Source organism: Lolium perenne, chromosome 1, assembly GCF_019359855.2.
Source record: "Lolium perenne isolate Kyuss_39 chromosome 1, Kyuss_2.0, whole genome shotgun sequence".
NCBI classification, from domain to species: Eukaryota; Viridiplantae; Streptophyta; class Magnoliopsida; order Poales; family Poaceae; genus Lolium; species Lolium perenne.
In genome coordinates, this window is record NC_067244.2 from 243,218,034 (window position 1) to 243,242,865 (window position 24,832).

The window sequence follows — 24,832 nt, forward strand, 5'->3', positions numbered from 1 at the left end:
TATGCTTCCTCCCAATCACCGTACAACATCTTGAATGCGGCTTGTTTGGCCTTCCATGCCTTCCCGTACTTGACGTCGTAGGCAAACCGGGATTTGACCGTATCTTGCACGGACCTAATGCTCATGATAGGAAGTGATGAGATCTCCGCCGAGAGCTTGTATGCAATGAACTCGGATGTGAGTTGACGGTGGTCCCGTGCATCCTTGCCATCAAGCTTCGGCCCCCGGCACATGTGAGTGGCTACACAACTTGTTATGTGCCAAGAGGGCCCTTTTTTGAAAGGTCGTGCACGGACAACCCATGGGCACCTTTTATCCACACATTTTAGCGTGTACCGCTTCTTCAAGTCCGAGTGAACAACGATGTAAGGGCGATGATGCTTAATGGAGAACTCCTTCAACCATATCTTCAATTCCAAGAATGTATCAAACGTTAGCCCTTTAGAGATCATAGCCGTCCTACCATCCACATCTCTCTTGGATAGTGGCCTAGCTCCAAGAAGTAAACTTTTGCCACCATCAACCACGGCTCCATCCGCAAGACTAACATCACGGAACAATGGTACCCGGATATCCCGTCCGGTTACCTTCTTGAAGATCTCGGCTCTTTCGGCTTCCTTAGCCGTGAAGCCATCCTCGTCAACCTCCTCTTCGGGTCCATCATCATCCGAGTCCGACGCATAGCATCGGGAATAAGGAATGGAGTGGTCCATCTCCTCTTGCGTCCAATATTTATCCAAATCACCGATATTATTGTAATTCATCTCGAAACCATCATCACCATCGTCATGCTCATCGTACTCATTATCCAACGGAGGTTGTTGGGCAATGGGAGATTGGACAATGGGAGATTGGGTGGCCTCTTCTTGGCTCATGGGTGGAGGAGTCCTCTCTCGAACGGGGGAGGAGGGCCGGTTAAGGTCAAGCTCGATACGAGCCTCAACCGTCTTGGTTGCAAACAACTCCAAAGCCTTATCTTGTGACCCGGCCACCGTCTCCTTGTAAATGGACCAACGTTGCTCCGAGTTGATACGCATTATCTTCCAACGGGTGTGCATTCCAAACCCCACATTATGCCTTCCCTCTAGCTCAACACCATCATTTGGCTCATTCCAATTCAACTCAACCCTAACTTGTGCTACCACCTCCGCAAAGCTAGGGCTAACGTCAAACACCAAGTCAACCTCTTCCGGGTCCGGCTCTATGTTTCCCTTCAAGAAAGCATCCTTCTCCACATGATGAACATGAACAATTCTTTCCATCCCCCTAGCATAATGGGAACACATACACACATGTGTTCATTAGTTACCATAATCAACATAATCTACCCATACAAACTAGCACACTACCATTTCTTCTACTTCAACAACCCTAACATCCAACCAAATCCATCTCCACCCTCAAATCAACCAAATCCACATCTAGGGTTTCACATATAGATTGGAGCAAATACACAAAATCAATGGATGAAAAGAGGGGAAACGGAGGAGATTACCTCAAGCAACGAGTTGGGAACGATCTCCACGGACAGATCTGACGATTTGGTGGTTGATTTGGTGGGGGGAGAGAGGGGGGAGAGAGAAAACCGGGCGCCCTGGATGAGAGAAGAAGAACAGAGGGAGGAGAAAGAAGAAGGGTCGGGCTGGGGGCGCGCGCGCGGCCCAAACTTAAGTGAATGTGTGGCGCCCTTGCCACGGGCGCCACACTTTCAAAGTGTGGCGCCGGCGAGAGCGGCGCCACTCGTGCTGCCACGTCGGACCGGGGTCACCAGCTCAGCGTCCACGGGCCACGTCGGATGGGTGTGTGGCGCCAGCGCCAGGGGCGCCACATTGGCATGTGTGGCGCCCGTGAGAGGGGCGCTACACAAAAGGGTTAGATCCGTGAAATAGTTTCGCCGGGGGGTCAGTCTGTGCTTTTCTTTCAGTTTTGGGTTATTTTTGTGTAAATCGCCTTTGTACTCTAGCAATTATCTCGCGTGCAGGTTCGGTATAAAAGAAGCCCTGCAAGTTGCAATTTGCAAATAACCCATCTTGATAAATCAAGATCGTAGCGATTACTCCTGATAAATCCACGTCGGAATCGCGCAACGCTGCACGACGGCGACGTGACGTCGGTCTCTCTGTCTGTTCTTCACGAGAACTCGTAGGGAGATATAGCATGGAGAAGTTTCTCCGGTCTCATCTCATCATATCCTGATAACACGTCAGTGTACAGTGGTAGTGCCAGCCACTGGCAGGCAATGACTGACCGTACCCGCGTCACGACCAGCAACAATCGGGAATTCCTGAATCTAAAGGTGTATATGATGCCCCCCATAGGGGGCTTCACAGCGATTTGGATTTTGGGCCGTCAGATCGAGCTGACGTGGCGCGATCTCGGCCGGCCGTTCGTCCAGGGCGCTGAGGCCCTCCCACAGACCCACTTTTTATCCATGGGTCAGCTAAAGCCCGCCTGGCCCGGCGTCTCGCGGGAGAGAGCAAAAACCAGGCCTCTTGCCAAACCCTAGCCGCCTATCTCAGCGCGACCTCCCCCAATCACGTTCGTCGTCTCGCTCGTCTCCGCAGCCCAATCGCCTCCGTCCCGCTTCTCCTCCTCCTCTAGCTCGCCACCCTTCCGCCGTCTCTCCTTCTCTGCTACACACGCCGCCGCATCCCCTCGTCGGACCAGTAGGGGAGAGCAGCAGCGGCGGCGGCGTCCTCCGGACACAACCATGTCCGAGCGACCGCCGCCTCCGTCGATTTCTCCCGCACCGCTGCTCCCACCGCCGAGTTTTCCCGTGCCGACATCGCTGGAGGCCTCCCAGCACCACCATACCATGGGAGCTTGGTGGCGGGCGGGCGGGAGGCGCTGCAGGGGCGCATCCCGGAGGTGGACGGCGGCGAGGAAAGAGCCGGACGGGGCCTCGCGTAGTTGTCGTGGCTGGGAGAAAGAGCGCAGGCCGCCGCTCGTGTCGTCGCCTCGCACTGCCGCCATCTTCGCCGCCGGCAGCGTTCCATCTCCCATACCATGCCCCTCCTCTAGCTGCAGAACCACACCTCCATCTTATGCCAAGAAGTGAGAGATCAGATGTGAACTTGCAGCAGGTCATAGCATCTGAAGAGTGTTGGCCATGGCGGAGGCCATCGACGGAGCCTTGCATTCTACATTTCTATAATTATCACGGCTGCCTGGTGTGCCTGTATTTCAGTTGAATTTTTCAGTTATAATTATGTACAATTTGTGGTTTAAGTGGATGATTCCTTAGTCTTGGTAATTAGAAAATCATAAGAAGTTGACCACTGATCCTGATGGAAAATAATTGGTGTTTTATTACAGTTGTGTTCCAGACGATGAGATGGAGGGGATGAAGCCAACATTCAGCGATTCTTCCAATTACCGTCAGAGACGAAGAACTCGGCGTTCCAAGGAGCGAGTGCAGTTGGAAGATTATGGTCAATGATTTGTTGTCTCGGAGGATCGGAAGCTTTACTGGGATGACATCCTTTACCAGTACACACAGCCGGCCACCTAAGTTCTGGCCTAACCAGCCTTCTAATTTCAGGTCTGAATCTGATTGCTCACTGCCTGTCGACTGTACTTGTATCATTACTGTGCAACTTAATTATAGTAAAATGTGTTTCTATTACTTGCTAGGAAAAATTAATTATAAATATAATTTCTGGTCTCGGTATCACTATCGCCTACTAATCTTTAGTTGTAAGTCTTGCCATTACATTCTTAGATGGAACATCATGTGTCTGACTGAATTTCATTCAGATCAACACGCATAAATATTCTACCGCCGTGAAGCACATACTGGATTCTCTTTTGGTCACCGTGGCGAGGAATCTAGGACTGGAACCACCAACGATCGCTGAGAAATGTGCCAGCGGGATACAATCATTCAGGATGAACTACTGTCCCTGTCTCCTGTGCATGCGGCAGCCGGACAAAGTCGTCAGCTTCTCTCCACACTCCAATTCTGATCTGCTCTCTTGCGCTCCAAGTAAATAATGTGCAAGGTGTGCAGATCAAGAGGAATGACATCTGGTTTCCTGTCAGTCCAGTCGAGGGCGTGTTCATTGTCAACATCGGAGATAATTTCGAGGTAAGCGTGAAGATCTGAACATCAACTCAATCTCGTTTTCATGCAATAGGATTGGTTTCTTGGTGAGTGCTGAGTTCTCAGGTCAACTGAATAGGATCCAGTAGATATACGTATTCTGATCCCCTTATTGGTTTCCTTTTGCTAAATGCCATTCTTGATGCAGTTGGTTTTGTAATACATGCAATGGTGAAAGTTAATGCATTACACCGTTAGTGAAAAAAAAAACTATCGGCTCACAGAGAGGCTCACTTACTATCTGCTATGCTAAGCTGTAAAGCATAAAAATGGAGCACAAAAGGACATTGCAGGGAGCACTGCATGAAAATATTCTTATGTGCAATTTTAGTGTGTAGGGCTGTTAAAGTAATTTACAGGGATGTTGTAGACTTGTGGTTCTTCTTGCATGTCTCATATTCTTCTTTTGATAGTGAAGTACCTCATGTTAGTCGGAAGCTAATTTCTTTAGGTCTGCTTGCAGGTCTTTTATTGAAAGTGCAGAAGCTCATATAAGTCTCTGAATTTTAGAAGTAGCCAGTGTTCAAGTTCTTATGACTATTCTGGGAAGTTATAATTTGGATCTCTAGCTTTAAATCTAATAATTACTTCATTTTAGACTGCTGAACTTTAAGCAAAGTAGCTAGAAGAGTTAATGTTCTATTTTTTGCAGTACGTATAAATCTCTTGATCACTTACACTATCTATTAACTGTTAAAATTTGATATGTCAGGGTAATTATCTTTTATCAAGATTGGTTTCTCCTTTAAAAATTTCACTTGGAGAGGAGGTATGGCACAGAAGAAATCCCAGACTACATGTATTCGCTTATAAAGTAGTGGCTTTGTACTGAAGAATTACTTAGCTATTCATGTATTGAATATAATCCGTGCTCTCCTTTTATAAAAAAGGCAATGCGACAATTGTAACACTAGATAAACTTTTAGATCCTGAAGGTTGATGGGATGTATCAAGTGAAGAAAATATATTTGATTCTTCTTTCAGCTATGCTTACTTCTAGACTACCTTTTCTTGTATCACTTCATTTACCAGGTAACTCCAAAGGATAAAAACTGGTGCTGAAACTATATGTACTCTTTATTTTGAGCTATCTGAACAAGGTTGGAGCCAGGTCACAAAGTGTATTGTGATTTTTCAATGTACAAATTGATTGTCCAAAGTAGTGATTTGAGCTATTTGTAATAGTACATCATCTCTCTTATCTTGATTTACTCCATTACCCATGCAGATTTCATAGCAGCACCCAAACTATCTTTTTCAAAATTCAGGCTTTGCCACAAATCGCTCCAGGTTTGCATATTTTATCAATAGCTTAATCATTTGGTTTGGTCCTTGGAAATTATACTCGAATTTAAGCCCGTAAGTACTTGCACTTTTTAGTGGATAATATTTGCCATGTCTATTTGGATTTTAGTGTGCCGCCACTTGCAAAGTTGAGCTAGGCTAGACAGGTTGCCCATACATCTCACAATGTTTTGAAAGGTATTTTCTCATAAACAAGACATCACATGCCCTTACATCCATGATTTATGAAAAAGGGTCTTAATTTGACTTTGCCTGACATATATAGCCATGTTAAATCTCCATTTTTTTTGTATAATTTAATATGATGGTCAATCTGTTTCTTGCCATGATTTATTTTGTTCGCAATTTGTCTGATTTCATCTAAGGGCATGCAAGGCATGCATCTGTCATGTCCAGACCTACAGTTGCGACATGAATGCCAAATTTTTTATCTTCTGTGTTACATACATAAGACTTTAACTTCTATTAGTTGCTTATAAGCCATATATTTGGAAATCTGCACTGCAATAATAATTAACATAAAGTAAATAGCTCACTTCTATTAGCTGCTTATAATTATCCTGGTCTTAAAATACCATAGGTATGTGTAAGGTAAGAAAAAATAGTGCCAGCTTATCAATGTTTATACTGAAGATGCTATTTCCCAAAAATATTTTCATGCCAATGAGGCGAAATCTCCAGTCTAAATTCGCTTCCCATTTCATTCTGCTGGGTAGATAGTGCCCGCTTACATATGAAAAATGGTGTTATTCATGCACTGAGAGTTCGTTTGTACTACACACCATCGCTCAAGGTTGCTATGCCGGCAAAAACACCATGACCAGATCATTCTCCAAGGGGGCAGTGCTAAACGATGCCTGATGGTAGGAAGAATACATCTAAACTCAGTGCTTCCTAACAGTCAGTGAGACCTTTTCAGAGAGTTTAAAGGACTAATTCCGTATTCTGCAGTTCTCTATTTTTCAGACAAAATTTCAGTTTGTGAAAATCATAACTAATTCATATATAATCGGAAAAATGCAAATAAGATAAAAAATGTTCACAAAAAGAAACTTTATGTGTTTATATCAAAATCATGCATGTTTCAATATTTGCAAAACTGTTTTAGACAAGATACGTTTTAACAAGAAAAGCCCATGCTTGGTTATTTCGAGCACGTGCTTCTTGGGTAAAGAGGAGTCAGACGATTCAAATGAAGTTTTTCTTAATGTATCAATAAGATAAAGTCCTGCAAGGAGAACAGCTCAAACACTTTCAGCTTTGGTGTTTCCTATTTTCTACTCTGCTTTTCATCAACATGGTTTTATATTGTTTTTTTTTCTGATTACTCTATGTGCATCATTCGTTGGTTTTATATTTGTCTCTCTACTGATTACTCTATTTTGAAGTGTAAATTCATGCACATTACCACCTCGAAAAAATTCATGCACATTAACTTTAGAAATTATATGCATCATTCATTGGTTCAGGTACAATGTGGAGATCATATCTTTTTCCTTCGTCTAGCTCATGTTAACTGACCTTATTTAGATTCTCTTACCTTTCACACTATGTTTACTTCTAAAATCGTCGCTCGTACTATGTTGGTGCTCGAATTGAGCTTGCTATTATGTGCAACACTAAGATTTTTTGAGTACTACTGGAAAAACAAATCTTTCCTTCGTCCTAAGATACTACTAAAATAATACCAGGGTGGCCATAATTTTTCCGTGTAAAGATATGTTTGTTAGTGCATAGGTAGGTCTGGTATGTTTGATAGTGCATAGGTAGGTCTTGGTGTGCAGTACACTTTTGTTAGGAAAAGTGACTTATGCAACTTCTCGATACAAATACTCTTTTATTGGCAAGTGTGATACGCTGCTTATTCTGAAAAGGCAATGAATTTCAGCTAATATTTCTGCATAAGTGTTCTGTTATCACAATAGTTCGAGGTCTTGGTCAAGTTATAATGCTTTCCTTTGCATAATTATTATTTGTTCTTCATAGGGTGTTAATTATTCTGAAAACACAGTGAAATTTTAGCTAATGTTTCTACATATTAATTGGTAGATGTATTAGTTAATTTGTAATTGTTACCTTAGATGAATAAGTATTTGTTGTTCCTAGGGTAATGTATTCCCGAATCATTTTCTTTATCTGAAAATGGTAAAAGGCTCACTTTATTTTTCTTGCTGATGCATACTGGTATCCGTTATAATTTCTAGCTCATTGTTCTTTTGGATTGATTTTGCAGTATTCATGGTTAATTCATCTCTGACTGTTTGTTCTTTTTAATTAATTGTTGCAGTATCCATGGCCACTTATATTAATTCTTATTTGTATTTGATGATGTTAGTGATGCCAACACTTTTTTGAAACCTGTGAATCTTGACCTTCAACCTATCTATGCAGCAACAGTAGGTGTCGTCCTATTTTTCCTATCATTCCACTACCATAGATGCTCCTCTTATTTGAAACAGGTGAATGACTGGATTGCTGATTGTTTTTTATATGATGTTTGCAGGCACGAGGATGTGCTTGTGGCCGTAACAACGCAGCCACTACCTGATGATGGCTATTATCTGATCGAGTAGAGAGGATCATGAGATTATTTTGCTTTGTACAAGAATGTGCTACTTTTAGGTTGAAAGGCTTGATATTCAGGCCTAAATGTTTTCCTTGGATCAAGAACTGTTGCGTGGCATTGACCTACATCTTTGCCATGGATTTCTTGGCCACATTGCTGCGTTACTTACTGGTTCATTACTATTATTATCCATCCCAGCTTACTGTGGATCATATATATCTATATCCTTATGTTTGTCTTGTGATCCTGAGCTGTTAGTGTAATTTTAGAGCTCTGGACTGCCATAGAATTTCGACTATCAGATTTGCTGAGCTAAGGTACCAAGCCAATACCATATTATCATTTCTCACCTCGGTTTCATCGTTGTTGTACAAACTGCGAATTGAAGTGGATTTCACGGGATCGTGCGCCAAGGCGCACATCTAAATCTAGTATAAACAACCAGTTGAGCCGACAACCAAGAGCGTGGTTGGTGCTTTAAAGTTTTGGTAAAACGCGACTTGGCCATGTTTTGCAATTAGTTTGCATGTTCACACTGTGTTTCTCTTTTTGGCACGGGAAGAGAAATGCAACTTTGATGTTTGGTTGCCTGCAGTTTGTATTTTTGCTTGTTGTTTGGTTATATGTTCACATATGCTTTCTCACCTCTAGTATATTGTGGCACTAGTTAATTAAATGTAACGTGAGGATGAAAAGAGAGAGACGACCGCCAGCTCTAAAACCCATCTAGGGTTTCCATCTCTCTAGTGACGACGTCGTCGTTTCGCTCTGTTTTTGGTGGCCTTGGGGCATTGGTGTGGCGGACCATGGTCTCTCGCCGGCGGGAGAGTTTCCTTTTTTGTTTAGGTATTTTTTCAGTGTCTTTTTTGAAATAGTGATATGACAACTACAAACTGAAGTCAGAATAAGGTCCTCCCCATTCTATCCTCGCTTCGGTGGTGCGTCTACCATCGGTGGAGTGCGTCTGGAGTCGTGTGTGCCCGATGGGTATCCTAGGATCCGTTCGATTTTCATGTTTGTAGGTGTGATTTTAGATCAGTGTTTTCCGATCTACGGTTGTTATCATTAACGATGGTTGGTGCTATGGTGCACTAGTCTTTTGGGGATTTAGCAGGTGTCTTTTACAACAAACTTAGCTACGAGAAGCTTTGTCCGGGTCTGGTGATGGAGAGGCGATGACTGCGGCGCATCTTCGGCTCGCGCTAGTGTATGTAATCATCGTTAGGTGGTTCAGATATCTATATCTATTTATAATTATAAATATTATTTTTGATATTATTTGTACTATTGTTAATAATTATTAGTAGATCAGCGAAATTTTCGCCAACAAAAATTAACAAAGTAATCGCTTCACTCGCTCATCGCCATCGTGGACTCCTGGGGCGGCGTCGTTGATTAGGAATTCACTGCATATAAACAGCAAGCTGGGCCGACAACCAAGTTGCAGCGTGGAGAGCGAGACGAAGTTAGTTTCAGGTTGAGAAGGTGACTGAATTTGACACTTTGTCCCGAGAATAGTTTGAGAGGATATGACACCGCCATCATGTCCAACGGATGGTTGTAGCCAATTGATTGGCTTGCCGTGTTGCGAGAGCTCACGCATGGCCTTGGCACTGGCCTCGCGTTCCCGTGCACCGTGTGCTGGTTGATGAAAGGGAGAGGAGTGGAGAGCTGACATGGACAGCTCAATCACCTCAATGATCAGACGACACACCTATCTACTATTGCATTTTCCTTAACTCCTCCTTATCCACAAAGCTTAAGTTAGTTTGCATGTCAAGAATATTAGGCATATACGATTGTCTTCCTGATAAAATGACAAAATCCCGACGTCAAATTAATGGCAGTCTTCAACGAGAAAATAGAACTCAGTCTGCAAGATTGTTATGCTACTTCAGGATAGAGTTAAGTTTGTTTCTCTAGAATCATAACATGATACTTCAAGATGATCGATGTAACCAGCGTGTTACGTTAATCGTCATACTCTTCATAAATCATGACATTGTTGTATGTAACACAATTTTCCTATATGTGCAAACTTTTTGTTAAGTTTTTTTATAACCAATACCATATATATTTATAGTAGCAAATAGTACTTTGTAGAGATACTTGGGATGTCTTCATCGATTACAGGATAAAATCTAAAAACGAGCAAAATTTTAGGTTTAAAACTTTTTTATCCATGATATGTACTTTTCCGAAGACAATTGAAGAAAAATAAATAGATATCAAACCACATACATGTAACCAACACAGATTTTTCCGTAATTTTAGTTTGAGCCGCAAAGTCAAGCCCATGTGCACGTGCGCAGACATTAAACTAGTCAATCAACATTGGTAAGAGTACCAACACTAACATGTCACCTCAAATCAACCAAACAACCAACCGACGTTGCTAAGGAGTGAAAAGTCTGAATCACCATTGTCGAAGATGTAGCAGCCGGAATAAAAACTGTGAGGACAATCCTCCTCGCATCAGCCATGAGAAAAATATCCAAGATCGATCTAGCAAGTAAGATCTGAAGGCCTATACATAAATTTGTTTAATCTTCCAACGTTTGAAGCGAGGGTAAAAAAAGACGGGTATCAAAGTCCTAACCTCTAACCTGTTCTATTAAAAACACTACTTTTATTACAAACACCACTCATAAATTGGGTTCCCCACCATTTTCGGCATCGACGAGACCGAACTGAGGAGGTGGAACGAGGAGGATGCGAAGGTGGAGGCTGCGCTAGGTTTTGGAATAGGAAGTTGTTTAATTTTTTTTCCACGTGACAAAATTTGTAGCAAAAAAAACATCATGTTGACTAGTGAAAACATGCCAGTTTTTTTTTCAGGTTAGCGAAAGAAAGTCTTTATCAAAGAATTTTCCTTGGATCATTGGCGTGTGTTTCTTTGACTATCTGTAGACCGATGCAGCGTTCAATAGCCCATTCCACAGCCGTCCGATCTAGAGCCGCCACCCGGATCCGACGGTCACAAACCATCCAGACGGTTAGACGACTTGTATTTCATCGGCTCGGTTGCTCGTCCGAAATAACTCCTCCCACCTACCGCGAAGCAGAAGCGCACGAGCGCCCGAGCAACTCCGTTCGAATGGCCCGCGACGGCGCGGCGGAGCGGCGGCGGGTGGCGCTGCGGGTCCTGCTCGCGCGCGCGGCGAGGGTCTTCCTCCTCCCGCCGCCGCGGCCGAGGAGGCGCGGAGCAGCAGGGGCCGGCGTCGGCCTTGCGCGGGCTCGGGTGCACATCGGCCGCCGCGTCGCCGGCCCACGCGCCGGTCGCCGCCTCGACGGTGGAGGCCGTCCGCTCTTCGGCCGAGGAGGCCGAGTGGCGGGGAGCCGGCGGACGAGGAGGAAGGAGAGGAGGAACGCGAGGGCCGCGGTAGGTGGCGGCGGCGGCCCGCGGCGGCCGGAGGGGTTGCCGGGGACGTGTGGTGCACGTGCACGCCGGGGATACCCTTCGCCGCCGAGGCGTCGTCGGTGGACTGCGTCGTGGCGCGGCACCAGCCGGTGGGCGCGGGGCGCCGCGGGGAGGGGGAACGGCGACACAGGGAGGTACTCACTGCTTGCCCCGCTTCTCCTTGTCTCTGGTGGATTCACTTCTGCAGATTTCTCCTAGCTTGCGCCGCAACTGCTGAAATTCGAACTCCTTTCCTGGGATGCTGAAATTATTTCCAAAACCAGGGGGGCATGTGTTATCACCAGATTTTGGACAAATCCAGAGGTGGGCCGTAAGAGAGATGGGCTTAGAAGACTACACGTGGAAGATCTCTGAAGCGGCCTTGCACGGAGAATTTGGGCTAGTTTGCCCGTGTATCTTTAATTATAGTAGGTTATATCTTAGATCAAGATTTAGAGTTTGTATCGCACACGGTGGGATATTCCCACGTTAGAAAGTCCGCTGGACTATAAATATGTATCTAGGGTTTATGGAATAAACAACAACACAACGTTCACCCCAAAACAAACCAATCTCGGCGCACTGCCAACTCCTTCGTCTCGAGGGTTTCAATCAGGTAAGCGACATGCTGCCTAGATCGCATCTTGCGATCTAGGCAGCACAAGCTCCACGTTGTTCATGCGTTGCGCGTACTGAAGCGTCTTTGATGGCGCGCAACGTAGTTATCATAGATGTGTTAGGGTTAGCATAGCTCTTCGTATAAACATGCTTACGTAGTGCAACCCTTGCATGTCTAGCCGCCCTCACGCCTATCTCAGGCGTGGGGGCGCACCGCTTGTTCATCATCTAGTAGATCTGATCCGTTACGATTGCTCCTTGTTATGCAAGGATTAGTTTAATATCTGCAATAGTTAGGCCTTACAAAGGGGGGGAGGATCCAGTGGCACGTAGGGTGGCGTTCGCAAGTCCTAAACAGGATGTTCCGCGGATCAACTTCATTGTTGGTTCTTTGGCCTTGTTTAGGATCGGCTTATGAGCACCGTGCGTGGCCGCGAGGCCCAACCTGGAGTGGGATGATCCGATTATGCGGTGAAAACCCTAAATCGTCGTAGATCTCATTAGCTTTATCTTGATCAAGCAGGATCACCAAGTATTCGTGCACCCCGTACGAATCATGGGTGGATCGGCTCTTTGAGCCGATTCACAGGATAACCTGAGAGCCGATCGAGGCTCGTATTTAATGTTTACGTGTATGCCATGCAGGAACTAAGCGAGGCATCCCCATCACCTTCCTGACCAGGTATAGGTCAGGTGGCACGCCCTTGCACTTCGCATCGCCGCGTGTGACCAGAAGAGCATTGCGGGCCGTCGCTCGGAGGGGTCTCAGCCAGCCGCAGCTCTAGGCTCTTCCCGGCTCTACCGTGTTGACAGGCCGCTGCCCGCCGGTGGGTTTTGGCGATCAACACGTGCGCAGACATTAAACTAGTCAATCAACATTGGTAAGAGTACCAACACTAACATGTCACCTCAAATCAACCAAACAACCAACCGACGTTGCTAAGGAGTGAAAAGTCTGAATCACCATTGTCGAAGATGTAGCAATTTAATAAAAACTGTGAGGACAATCCTCCTCGCATCAGCCATGAGAAAAATATCCAAGATCGATCTAGCAAGTAAGATCTGAAGGCCTATACATAAATTTGTTTAATCTTCCAACGTTTGAAGCGAGGGTAAAAAAAGACGGGTATCAAAGTCCTAACCTCTAACCTGTTCTATTAAAAACACTACTTTTATTACAAACACCACTCATAAATTGGGTTCCCCACCATTTTCGGCATCGACGAGACCGAACTGAGGAGGTGGAACGAGGAGGATGCGAAGGTGGAGGCTGCGCTAGGTTTTGGAATAGGAAGTTGTTTAATTTTTTTTCCACGTGACAAAATTTGTAGCAAAAAAAACATCATGTTGACTAGTGAAAACATGCCAGTTTTTTTTCAGGTTAGCGAAAGAAAGTCTTTATCAAAGAATTTTCCTTGGATCATTGGCGTGTGTTTCTTTGACTATCTGTAGACCGATGCAGCGTTCAATAGCCCATTCCACAGCCGTCCGATCTAGAGCAATCCCGCGGATCTGACGGTCACAAACCATCCAGACGGTTAGACGACTTGTATTTCATCGGCTCGGTTGCTCGTCCGAAATAACTCCTCCCACCTACCGCGAAGCAGAAGCGCACGAGCGCCCGAGGAACTCCGTTCGAATGGCCCGCGACGGCGCGGCGGAGCGGCGGCGGGTGGCGCTGCGGGTCCTCCTCGCGCGCGGCGAGGGGTCTTCCTCCTCCCCGCCGCCGCGGCCGGAGGAAGCGCGGAGCAAGCAGGGGCTCGCGTCGGCCTTGCGCGGGCTCGGGTGCACGTCGGCCGCCGCGTCGCTGGCCCACGCGCCGGTCGCTGCCTCGACGGTGGAGGCCGTCCGCTCTTCGGCCGAGGAGGCCGAGTGGCGGGGGAGCCGGCGGACGAGGAGGAAGGAGAGGAGGAACGCGAGGGCCGCGGTAGGTGGCGGCGGCGCCGGCCCTGCGGCGGGCGGAGGGGTTGCCGGGGACGTGTGGTGCACGTGCACGCCGGGGATACCCTTCGCCGCCGAGGCGTCGTCGGTGGACTGCGTCGTGGCGCGACACCACCAGCCGGCGGGCGCGGGGCGCCGCGGGGAGGGGGAGAGGCGACACAGGGAGGTACTGCTTGCCGGACCCGCTTCTCCTTGTCTCTGCTGGATTCAGTTCTGCAGATTTCTCCTAGCTTGCACCTCAACTGCTGAAATTTGAACTGCTTTTCTGGGATTCTGTTTCTAACTTCTAACTGGCCAATTTCTGTCAGTAATTTTCTTCAGAAGTCCAACTGAATCTCGTTCGTGTTCTGTCGAATTGACTTCTGCGTTCTGATTGATTGCTGGTTACAGAGGGCTGCCGATCACCGGGCTCGCAGGGTGACCATGCGGGAGCACATCTCCTCGTCGTTCATGGACTCGCCGCCACGCTTCCACATGCCGTTCCATGACGCCGACCTCCTGCATTCAGGCCGCCACCGCCACATCACTGGATTCAGCCACTCCCACGCCAGGACCGAAGAAGAGGTACAAGACACCATCTGTTCCAAACTTGCATTCCATGCATTATTACTTTCCGTACGACCTTATCGACAATATTACAGTACCACTCCTACTTGACATTACTGTTGAGTTCATACATGATTGGCTGGCCCTCCAAAAGAATATTTCTGATTGGGTATAAAATCTTATAGTAGCCTTCATAGGTGGTTTTAGGGGGTCCATGCTGATTTGTCATATTTGTTCGTTTGCATGTCAATTACTCACATGGTACACCACCCTGTTGAGTTATGTTAGCTACAAAAGCTTGATAGCTTCAATAATGAAGACGCTGCAGCTCTACAATTGGTACATACAACATAGTCTATTACCCTTAGCTGGTGTAGTTATGTTTATAAGACACGCATGCACGCAGCAGATACGACATGGGAGGGGGAGGCACATGACACTGATCGAGAGCAGGTGATGATGGAATACGGGTCATTGGGTAGATACGTTAGGTGAGGCAGGAGGCCCTTTGAGTGTCGATGCAGATTTCTCTTTCCTTGCTGGTTACACACACCAGGTGCTGACTGAATCATTCTGCTGGACTGAGCAACCATGTTGCTGTGATTCTTTTTTGGTTAACCCAGCTGACGTGTTGCTGGGATGCACGGTTATTTTTGTTGTTTACCGTGATCCTCTGGCATGGCGCAGGCTCAACAAAGGATTTTAATTGAGAGCAAGGATTATAAGAATCTGCCACCCTGTTCTTTGTTCAAGTGGATCTGATGATACGTTGAACTGGCATGTGTATGAGTTAAAAAAGGTTGGCTTCCGGTGTGTTAGGTTTCGGGAAGTTAAGATACACCATAATACCAAGTGGTTCTTGTTCAGAGAAATGTGTTAAGATACACCATAATACCAACTGGTTCTTGTTCAGAGAAATGTGTTACTTTTTTTTTTGCTAGTGTGCTGCTCATAAAATGTTAAATTAGATAAATGCCACTGCAGCTGTGCTGATTCAGAGAAATGTCATTACAATTTTTCTCTTTGGAAAAATTTCACTCAAAATTGAGTACTAATAAGTTCTGGACTTTCAAATTTGCTCTACTCTGGATGTTGGATTTGATGGCCCATTTAATTTCACTACTGCCAGCCCACTCATGAGCTCTTTACATCAAGTTTTTCTGTTGCTGAATATACGCTGCATGCATTCCTCCAACATCTATGAACTCATGATGTCTGTTACAACATTCAGATAATGATGTTCCGAACGAGACTATTGTTGGGAAGAATGGGCATGTATGATCAATACCAGGATTGGCGCCTTGACGTTGATAACATGAATTATGAGGTACACCTTTCTCTGTCCATCATGTGCAACAGGTCTTTTTAATTTGCACATTGCCATGTTAATTTTGGGGAGTGTACATTGTCTCTCAACTGCATCATTTGACAGGAGCTACTCGCCCTTGAGGAAAGGATTGGATATGTGAGCACAGGGCTACGTGAAGATGAGATCGTTCGCGGCCTTAGGATGGTCAAGCACTCCGCGTTCGACCGCAAGCATTGTTCGACAGATGCAGATAGGAGCTGCAGCATTTGTCAAGTACGATGAACTTCCTCCCGTCTGTTTTGGCAGCTTGTATTCTCACATGAGCATTGGCATCGGTGCTTGACAAGCTAATCTGAACATGTATTCCATTTCAATTTTCAGGAAGAGTATGAAGCTAGCGACGAAATAGGGAGGCTGAACTGTGGGCACGGCTACCACGTGCACTGCATCAAGCAGTGGCTCTCTCGGAAGAACGCTTGCCCAATTTGCAAGATGGCCGTCTCAAAACCATGAGATTCCCTTGGCCACATACTTTTTGTTCCGGTACAGTACTTGTATGCATTCATGTCTGAAAGGTGTGTCATGTTTGTTCTTCCGTGTAGTTGTACTTGTACAGCCCTCTGCTGCCTCTGCATATAAACATTGTTGATGTAAAAAAAATACAGGCACACATGTGCATATAGAAACTACGTTTTTTGTTCTTCGTGCCGTCTGTTGGGCATGATGGCATCTCCTGTAATGCGTCTCATTTCCGACCTGTAAATTTCCCGCTGATGAGCTTCAGGTAGTTTGGTATCAGTACCCTCATCTTCTTGTTCTCGACGCGGATCGACGGCGGCGCTCGTGGATTCCGATGCATTGGTGACGACGAAGTGGATAGCACCGCCGCCATCGTCTTCCTCCTTGATGTCACCGCCGACGAGCCGGTTGCCCTCACGGGTCTCGTCGACGGGGCGCGCTGCAGCCCTTCGCGCGGCCTCTGCTGCTCCTCGTCGTCGTTCACAGCCTGAGCTACGGCAACACCATCGTCTTCTCCGAGCTCCCTCTCGATCGCCTCGGCCCGCATTATCATCTCCTTCTCGCCGGCCCGCCGCGCCTCCACCCACGCCTCCGCCGCCGCCACCTTCTTGTCGGCCACCGCTCGGACCACCTCGGCACGGCCGGCCAGGTACTCGTACTCGAACCTCGGGATCGTCACGTTCCCGGACCTCTGCGACACCGTGGACGCCCGCGCCCACCTCTCGCTCTCCACGACTTCCCTCAGCTTCCCCGTCGCGGCGGCCTCGCCCGCTCTCGCCGCTTCGAGCTCCCTGACCGCCGCCCTGATCCTCTTCTCCGCCGCGGCGATCTCCGCGGCCACGCTCTCCGCGTCGGCTACGGCGCACCCGTTCTCCAGCTCCGTCAGCGCCCTCTCCTTCTCCGCCGCCTCCGTCTCCTCGTCCACCCGCCGCAACGCCGCCTTCAGGTCCGACAGGATCTCGCCGGCCATCTCGTCGGCCGCCGTCACGGCCGCCAGCCGGGACTTGGCGTCGCCCAGCACGGCGTCCAGCTGCCGCACCTGCGCGCCGGCCTTCTTCTCCTGCCCCTCCAGCCGGCCCATCTCCTCGGCGATGCGCTCCATCTCCGCGCGCGCGCGCAGCATGGGCGCCGTGAACTGGAGGCTCTGGCTCTCCTCCTTGAACGACTCCAGCTCTGCCCGCGCCATGTCCAGCTCGGCCTCCGCCGCCTGCAGCGGCGGCCAACCGTCGTGCACCTCATGTCCATGTCTCCTGGCCACGGCTACCGACCCCAAGGAAGAGGAGTATTCGTGCCCTTCGTCCGACTCCGACTCGGAGCTCCCCGCGGTGAGCCACGCTTCGACTTCGCTCGACACGCTCGCGCGGCCCCTGGTCGCGCCTTGCCGGGGCACCATGGCGCGCGCCGTCCGCCTCGTGGCCTCCTCCGTCTCCCTGCCGGCTCCGGCGACCTCAACCGCGGCAGGCACCTCGTGCGCTTCGCCGGCGTCACGTTCCTTCACGTTGCCAGCGACGACCGAACCGGAGCTCGTCGTGGTGGACGATGGCGACGCCGACACCGGCACCAACGGCGTGCCTCCCTCCCTCGCGGCCTTCACCTCGCGCTGCAGCTCTCGGAGCTCCCTCCTGACGCGGTCCAGCTCCTGCATCACGTCGGCGTAGCTCGCGCCACCGCTGCTCTGCCGTGGCGTAGCGCCGTCGCCGGGCGCCCCCTCGACGTCGACAACGAGGCCGTTCGCCCTTCTGCCGCTGCCGCGCGTTCCCTGGAGCTCCGGCCTGCGAGGCCTCGCCGCCTTGACGTCGACCTGCCGCTCCAGCTTCTTGGCCATCTCCTTCTCCGGCGTGACCGGACGTGGGTGCATCCAGTCCAAGCTGACTCTTGCCACATCCACGACGTCATATGAAACATTCTGCATGTACCACAGTGGATGTCAATACAGTCTCCTGAGATTGGCAAGATGAAGTCTTCGAGAACAAGTTTTACCTTGTGTGTAGCTCGTCTCCTGAGCTTGCTTCGCCGCCTCACGTCGATGCTCTGGCCGCCGAAGATGCTCATGCCGTCTCCAACCGACACTGAATCATTGCCTCCATAGCGTTGCTCCATTATTTTTGCTTTCTCCATTGCTACTTTCCTAGCTTCCTATGAAACTCTCTTGCTTGGAACAATGGTGGCCAGGTTAAATACTTCGTCTTTGTTGGTGTGCTGGTACGTGGTGACAAAGAGGCACGGCGATTCCAAACCTTTCTGTCCGGCAAAGTCTAGAGGAACTCGCTACAGCACCAAGCATTTCTTGTTCACTCAGACGACAGTGTCGCTGCGGCGATTTTTTTTTTTTTACTTTGCTGACAGCGTGCATTACATGGACAACGAAATTAGGAGAAGAGATCTAGGTTGCATTTGGAAATGTAACAGCTTCAGACAAATTAGCAGTTTGTCATACTTCTAGGCTTCCAGAAGATTTTGCAAAGCAAAAGCGTGAACTAGGGAAATTCGTCTCAGTCAGATACCTTTCAGTTTGGTCTTACTTACGTTCCAATGAATTTGCATTGCCAAGCCCTGCCCCACAATCAGATTCAGTATGAACGAAAAGAACACCTTCAACCATTTTACTGAATGAGTATTATGCTTCATCCCACAGAAACAGAACAGCGTCACAGAACTCGGAATGTTCACCATTCATCACAAAATTTAACTACATCAACAGAGTTCCTGAGCTGAATGCTAACAAAGATACAATCACACAATGACCCTGCCTCTTCCTCCATGTGTTTCTTTCAGTTTCCAGTATTCTTTCAGTTTCCCTTCCTCTTCCTCCATGTGTTCAGGCTTCCAGCAGACTGAACCTAACTTAGGGGCAGATAGGTGATGAAGGAATGAAAAAAAACAGGTGGCATTGCCAGCTACGCGCCCAATAATCTATCTTACAGTGGGTTAAATTAACCGGTGACATCAATTGCATCAGATAATCAGACTGCACTATGAGCTGAAGCTACAACAATGAACACACCTATTGGATTGATCTTTAGCCCACGAAAAATAGAAACCATAAAACACAATGTACAAAAGAGGTCAAAGAAAATATGGGACTGAGGTCCTAGGCCCTCGCATTTGGTTGTTCTCGTCGGTCTCTGTGAAGAACTTGACCTCTCTTTCCTGCCAATGGAGTAAAAAAAAGGGTAGAATTAAATTATGAAATACAAAAAAAAAACATAACCAATCCCTATTTTTCATGAGATAACTCAGATTATGGTATGCACAGACTAACACATCGGCTACAGACTACAGTAACACAAGTGAATTGAATGAAGGTCGTCGCAAATTTTTATTGTTATGTAATTTATGTTCTCTTCATCAAGGAAAGATAGCAGGCACCAGTTCATTTGTTGGCAAGTGTACAGCTTGGAAGCTGGTAGCCCAATGGTTTATTTATTCTTGTCATGCCATATTCATTTGCTTACCCAGCACTAATTCCTTTTCCAGATTATCATTACTGTTAGTTTGTCAATATCAAGAGTACACAGAACTGGCTTCCATCAATCATAACAGCAACTGTTGTGAATTTCACTACAACACTACTATGTATTAACCAGGAACAAAATAGGAAGTAAACTAAGTTGCCAAGCTTTCTCTATCTGGCTACGCTATTAGGAGCTCCTAAGTTCATATACAAAACAATTGAATTGCTACTGTATATCTCACTGATATTATCCGTAAAAGTTTCCACTGACACCTATCAAAGCCTTAGCAGGAACAATTTCTTTGAAGTTTTGAAGGCAAATGAAATATCTATAGCAAATTATTGCAGGTTGAAGATATTAACTGAACTAGACAAAATCATAAAGACATAGAAATACCGAATGACCTACCATGTTTTCACCAAAGCTCAGTATAGAAGCAACGTTGCCACATCTGTAACAATAATTAGGTGCAGACCACACCTGGAAAATAAGTAAAAAAATGAGCACCCGGAACTGGTTACAAGTTCAAGAACATGTCAATATATGAAAACTCAGAGCTCACAGTTACAAGACCCTTGTCTTGGAACATGTATTTTAGGCCTTCCTGGACTAGTTGATGAGCCCGACAAACTAACTCAAGATTGTTAACATGGTTGAACTGCATCAGAACAACAGGCAGTCAGTACTGGGTGAAAACATCATATAGATAATCAAGAATAAAAAAAACATCAATATACCTCTGTTGTCACCCGTGATCCAAAAAGCCAACCTGCTCCACGGGGACTAACACCCCATGTCTCTATCTCTTCTGGATCACTCCACATTAGATCACAGAAAGGTCCTTCATGAGGAATTTCGCAATTTCGATCAATTATCCGCATCTGGATGCAACAAAAGAAATTGTAAAACTATTAATGAGATCTCCAATTTTGGTTTGGAACTTCATTGGGCAAACTATATAACAAGGAAAGCAAAATCACATAATCAGGCAGTTGTACTCAATAATTAGTATCACGAAACTACCGCTTTCCACCTAAGGATGACAAGTCTATTTTTATCACGCGAAGAGAAATGAGTTCACCAAAGATGACTTGACCGGAAGTGTTGTGGCCGTCAGTACATGACATCAAAGCAGCAATATCTTCATTGCAGCAGCCGTGCCATACGCATTTGTCTCATAGTTTGGTTAAGCCGGAGATGCAAGATGGCACAAGCTATGCACAGGAGCAAGAATGGCGGCGGTACCAACCCTAGCAAAGCCGCCCCTGTTATCTACAGCACAGAGGGCTGACTCGATGGCCTGTTCTGAATTGGGCCATAATGTTGGGTCAACAAATCAATTAGGTTGTACTTTTTGGCTGCATCGGGTATCCCTTCCCTTTATGCAGAGAATGAAGCATCAACTTGTGATAGGGTCCTGGAGGGATGAAAGGGTACTTGAAATGTCTAAAGTGGAATTCAAGCAAGAAACAGAAAGGGGACTGCATGGCAAAGGAATTCTTATCCAAATTGGAGACGATTATGGTTGGGAGAAATTTCTGTGTATGTATGTTTCCATGTATTTGATCTACAAGGACACCAAGTACACATTTTCAGCAGGGTTTAGATTCTGGATACAGGGACAGAATAGAATCAGGATCCTTATCAAGAAATATTTTTTGAAGTAATTATTTGTGACTCAATACAATCTCTCATAACATGGGATAATCTAGGACTGCAGCCATGGCTGCCACCCTGCAGCTTGAGGACAAGCTGCTTGTCTGAGAGGGGTGTAGTGTTGTGGACGTGAGTACATGACATCAAAGCAACACTAGTTCTCCTTCTGTATTGCAGAAGGAGATGGTCACCTGGTTGGCATGGACTTGCAGCAGAAAGGAGGAGAATCTTTTAGGAAGGTATAGGATTAAGAAAGAGTGCACTTGTATAAGGGAAGGTCTAATAAGTCCAATCGTATTAGGAGAGGTCAAGGGTCTAAGCATCCACTATATAAGGATGTCATGAATCTAAGATTGAAACAAGCAAGAACAATCAATCTAATCTATCCCTGATTATTCTCTCTTCTCAACCCATGTCTACTCAATCCCTCTCATCCACACTGCCTGGCTATCTTCTGCACGATAGTTAGCCGTTGTAGATCTAAGCCCACAACAGGACCCAGTACACGAAGAAAACTCACGGAATATCACAGTCCATTAAGAGCCATATTTTTCTGATGATGCTACTGATTAGTAGTTTAGTACACCCTTCGAACAACATAGAAAGTTACTCAAAGGGACATTGAATAAAGGCAGTACAAGAATTAATTTAGCACAGGAAAATGTGAATAACTATATCTTAAATTGTGATTTCATATGAAATATGAGCCGAAAGTGAAGCAACTCCCTAACCTGATCAATCGTTCGTACATCAGGTGAAAGGCCACCATGAACACAGAGGACCTGACAATTCAAGATGTCACTAAGTATGACTTGGCATCATATGAACTTGCCATTCGCTTCTTTGACCAAAGAAACTTACCGAGCCATTAATGATTGCCGAAAGAGTAAGGTAATCAAAAACGTCAGTGCAATACCGCCATGCGTTCGCATTCCCATACTTCCTCTGACACTCATCATAAAAACCATACACCTAAGGAAATAAACAACTATTAGGATACATGCACGATAGGATTAGTTTAGTTGCAATAGTATAGGTTAACCTGTATAAACCTTCAATGTATATAGTACAAGTGATATTCTAGTTCTAGTTAGAAAGGAAGCACACGAGGCAAACTACAAACTAAGAAAATAGTATATGTTTATTGGTATAGGACTACAGGAGTATACCTGCGTCAACTGTCTGCTTTCATGGTTCCCTCGCAGAAGGGTTATGTGGCCAGGATACCTAATGACAGTCATGACATTCAATAAATATACTAAATAAATTATCCTGAACAAATGGTTAGAGCTTACAATCAAAGACTACTGGTTAGGTATGGTGGAACAGGGGCACAGAATGTGGAAGTGCTAAGGAACTTGTGATGCCAAAAAAGGGGAAATTATTCTGATACAGAGGTAACTGAAATTAAGTCCTTGAGCACAAAGCAAACCAATCTGGGTTTGAACAGAGTATTCGGTAATCGGTACTAACAGTTGTTTTACCAAGATGGAGTCAGCAATTATGTTACTGCCGGGGCAAATTATTAAGCATGAATCGGTGGTTCTGTTCTACAGTAAAGGACAATCAAGTATAGTTACCTGAATATTCTAATGTCACTTAGGCGCTAGCAATTATAGAGACAGCCCTTCTAGCAAAGCAAGTTGCACATGAACTATCATGCATTGAATCACTGACTACGGCATACTGAATTACAGACGACAACAAGCTAAAACAACGTCATTCATCAACTAATTCAATCAACATATGTGCAAGACAAATCAGTAGCCATAAATGATAAATCTGCGGAGAAAATCTTATTCATTTAATTGGTTACAGCAAGGAAACAAAGTGGACATTGCATCAGCACTTAGTCTCCAACATGCTCAAACTTCATTGCATCAGCTAGGTCAAGCATACATTCAATGGCATACCTGGCTTTTAGGAGCAAAAGAATGGTGAAGACCTCAAGGCTGTTGAACCCGCGATCGACAAAGTCACCCTGCAAGAAGGCGATACAAACTCAGTTCAGGAAATCAGGGAGAGGCCACAACCAACCAACCCAAAGACACCAAACGACCAGCAGAGCCAGAGACCATAAATATGTAGTTGGTCTCGGGGACATGGCCTCCCGTGGCGAAGAGCTTCATCAGGTCGTGGAACTGGCCGTGGATGTCCCCGCACACCGTCACGGGGCTGTTGACCGGCTGCACGTTGGACTCCTCGATGAGGATCTCCTTCACCTGAATGGTTTCATCACGGGTTACATATTTATCCACAGCTGCACACCCAAATCAATCAGCAAATGCAACTACTCGCACCCCTCTACTCCCCACGGATTCGCGCCCCCAGCTCAGCTCGTTGAACAACACGCAGACGCGCACCACTGAGAACCCCGAGACCTAGGCTATACTGGGAGACGAGGGGGGCTATCGCGAGGGGAGAGAGAGTGTCGTACGTATTCGCAGAGGGACTGGAGCTCGTGCTCGGCGAGGTGCTGCCCCTCCTTGACCTTGACGATCCACAGATCCAAATCCATCTCGCCCGGCGGCTGGGAATCTCCGGCGCCGACTCCGGCTCCCGGCTAGGGTTTGGCGGACGGGATGGACGGGACTGGAGATTGGATTTTGGTGGAAGGAGACGATTTGACTCGATCGGAGTGTGCACAGGGCGGGCGGCGAGTGGGAATTTCTTTTAAGAAGAAGAAGAGAAGTTCTCGGTTTGGATTGTTTTTTCTTTCGAAATCTTCGGCTTGGAATTCCCCACATGTCCCCGAAATAAAATCCTATGTGTCCCGACATGTCAGATGAATCAGCTCTCCCTTATATATACTAGCTAAAGTGCCCGTGCGTTGCACCGGGAGAAAAAAAACTCGAACACTCCCAGTGAATCAACGGTGAAACATGTTAATTCTAAGAAAATTAACATGTAATAACTTTTTTAAACGATAAAAGGTGTCGAAGGATCAGGAAACTGTATTAAAAAGGCGGATGGTACAATTTTATAGAAAGTCCCTAAGCGAATCACGAATATGTAGGCACATGTCCTTGGTTTTTATGAATTGCACCCCAGGATAAATCGCGTCGGCCCGTGAAACACGATCGAGTCCTTGTGCTCTGCCGCTAGGTGCAGTCGTTCCAAACACCGCGAGGGACGAAACCACTTTGGGCATTGGAGACAACGGACTCCAACGTGCCGGTGCTGAAGAAGAACCTTGGATGGCGGACGAACCAACTCGAGATGACCATACTTGACCGCAGCTGGGCCAAGCCCGTGGCCTAAGATAGCGGCGGCCGCTCGCCGACGGTTAGGATTCGTTGATGAAGTCACACTTTTCGTGGACTCCGGAATCCCCCGATGCCATTTGTAAGATCGACGCCCCAGACCAACAATGTCCTCACCCTCGCCACGACGGCCGACCAAGAGAAAAAGATAA

General features: G+C 46.6%; 3 protein-coding genes and 1 long non-coding RNA gene across 14 annotated transcripts; 2 read left to right on the forward strand and 2 right to left on the reverse strand.

The window, feature by feature from the left end:
* Positions 1-2,471: 2,471 nt before the first annotated feature.
* LOC127327446 (uncharacterized) lies at positions 2,472-8,170 on the forward strand. 10 transcript variants are annotated; one of them, XR_011750722.1, is made up of 6 exons: positions 2,472-3,541; positions 3,757-4,087; positions 4,815-5,241; positions 5,331-5,392; positions 5,517-7,803; positions 7,911-8,170. It is a non-coding gene; the product is annotated as an uncharacterized lncRNA (long non-coding RNA). The 10 variants fall into 10 exon arrangements; XR_007868553.1 differs by having other exon boundaries at positions 4,815-5,584; positions 7,743-7,803; XR_011750719.1 differs by having other exon boundaries at positions 4,815-5,392.
* A 3,132-nt stretch (positions 8,171-11,302) lies between these two features.
* Positions 11,303-16,516, forward strand: LOC127327448 (probable E3 ubiquitin-protein ligase HIP1). Of its 2 annotated transcripts, none has more exons than XM_051354220.2 (5): positions 11,303-11,528; positions 14,323-14,496; positions 15,710-15,805; positions 15,911-16,060; positions 16,169-16,516. In XM_051354220.2, exons 2-5 carry the CDS (start codon positions 14,356-14,358, stop codon positions 16,298-16,300), a joined length of 519 nt encoding a protein of 172 aa, XP_051210180.1. In that variant the 5' UTR covers positions 11,303-11,528; positions 14,323-14,355; the 3' UTR covers positions 16,301-16,516. The 2 variants fall into 2 exon arrangements, with proteins under 2 accessions (XP_051210180.1, XP_051210179.1); XM_051354219.2 differs by lacking the exon at positions 11,303-11,528 and adding an exon at positions 13,565-14,098.
* A 16-nt stretch (positions 16,517-16,532) lies between these two features.
* Positions 16,533-18,428, reverse strand: LOC127339318 (uncharacterized). The gene is made up of 2 exons (XM_051365186.2): positions 18,287-18,428; positions 16,533-18,212 (listed from the first exon to the last, which is right to left on the reverse strand). Exons 1-2 carry the CDS (start codon positions 18,422-18,424, stop codon positions 16,533-16,535), a joined length of 1,818 nt encoding a protein of 605 aa, XP_051221146.1. The 5' UTR covers positions 18,425-18,428.
* Positions 18,429-18,882: 454 nt separating this feature from the next.
* On the reverse strand, positions 18,883-24,135 carry LOC127327449 (phytochrome-associated serine/threonine-protein phosphatase). The gene is made up of 10 exons (XM_051354221.2): positions 23,855-24,135; positions 23,493-23,639; positions 23,331-23,398; positions 22,587-22,644; positions 22,279-22,389; positions 22,149-22,199; positions 20,499-20,642; positions 20,324-20,419; positions 20,170-20,241; positions 18,883-19,456 (listed from the first exon to the last, which is right to left on the reverse strand). Exons 1-10 carry the CDS (start codon positions 23,933-23,935, stop codon positions 19,373-19,375), a joined length of 912 nt encoding a protein of 303 aa, XP_051210181.1. The 5' UTR covers positions 23,936-24,135; the 3' UTR covers positions 18,883-19,372.
* Positions 24,136-24,832: the final 697 nt, after the last annotated feature.

Excerpts from the sequence above, each read along its gene's own strand:
- LOC127327448 (XM_051354219.2), top strand. The coding sequence starts at position 13,631 with ATGGCCCGCGACGGCGCGGCGGAGCGGCGGCGGGTGGCGCTGCGGGTC. Across the intron at positions 14,099-14,322 it reads GGGAGAGGCGACACAGGGAG|AGGGCTGCCGATCACCGGGC; the intron begins GTACTGCTTGCC and ends TGCTGGTTACAG. Across the intron at positions 16,061-16,168 it reads GGAGCTGCAGCATTTGTCAA|GAAGAGTATGAAGCTAGCGA; the intron begins GTACGATGAACT and ends TTCAATTTTCAG.
- LOC127339318 (XM_051365186.2), bottom strand. The coding sequence starts at position 18,424 with ATGGAGAAAGCAAAAATAATGGAGCAACGCTATGGAGGCAATGATTCA. Across the intron at positions 18,213-18,286 it reads GGAGACGAGCTACACACAAG|AATGTTTCATATGACGTCGT; the intron begins GTAAAACTTGTT and ends TGGTACATGCAG.
- LOC127327449 (XM_051354221.2), bottom strand. The coding sequence starts at position 23,935 with ATGGATTTGGATCTGTGGATCGTCAAGGTCAAGGAGGGGCAGCACCTC. Across the intron at positions 23,640-23,854 it reads TCCAGTCCCTCTGCGAATAC|GTGAAGGAGATCCTCATCGA; the intron begins GTACGACACTCT and ends GAAACCATTCAG. Across the intron at positions 23,399-23,492 it reads AGACCAACTACATATTTATG|GGTGACTTTGTCGATCGCGG; the intron begins GTCTCTGGCTCT and ends GCCTTCTTGCAG.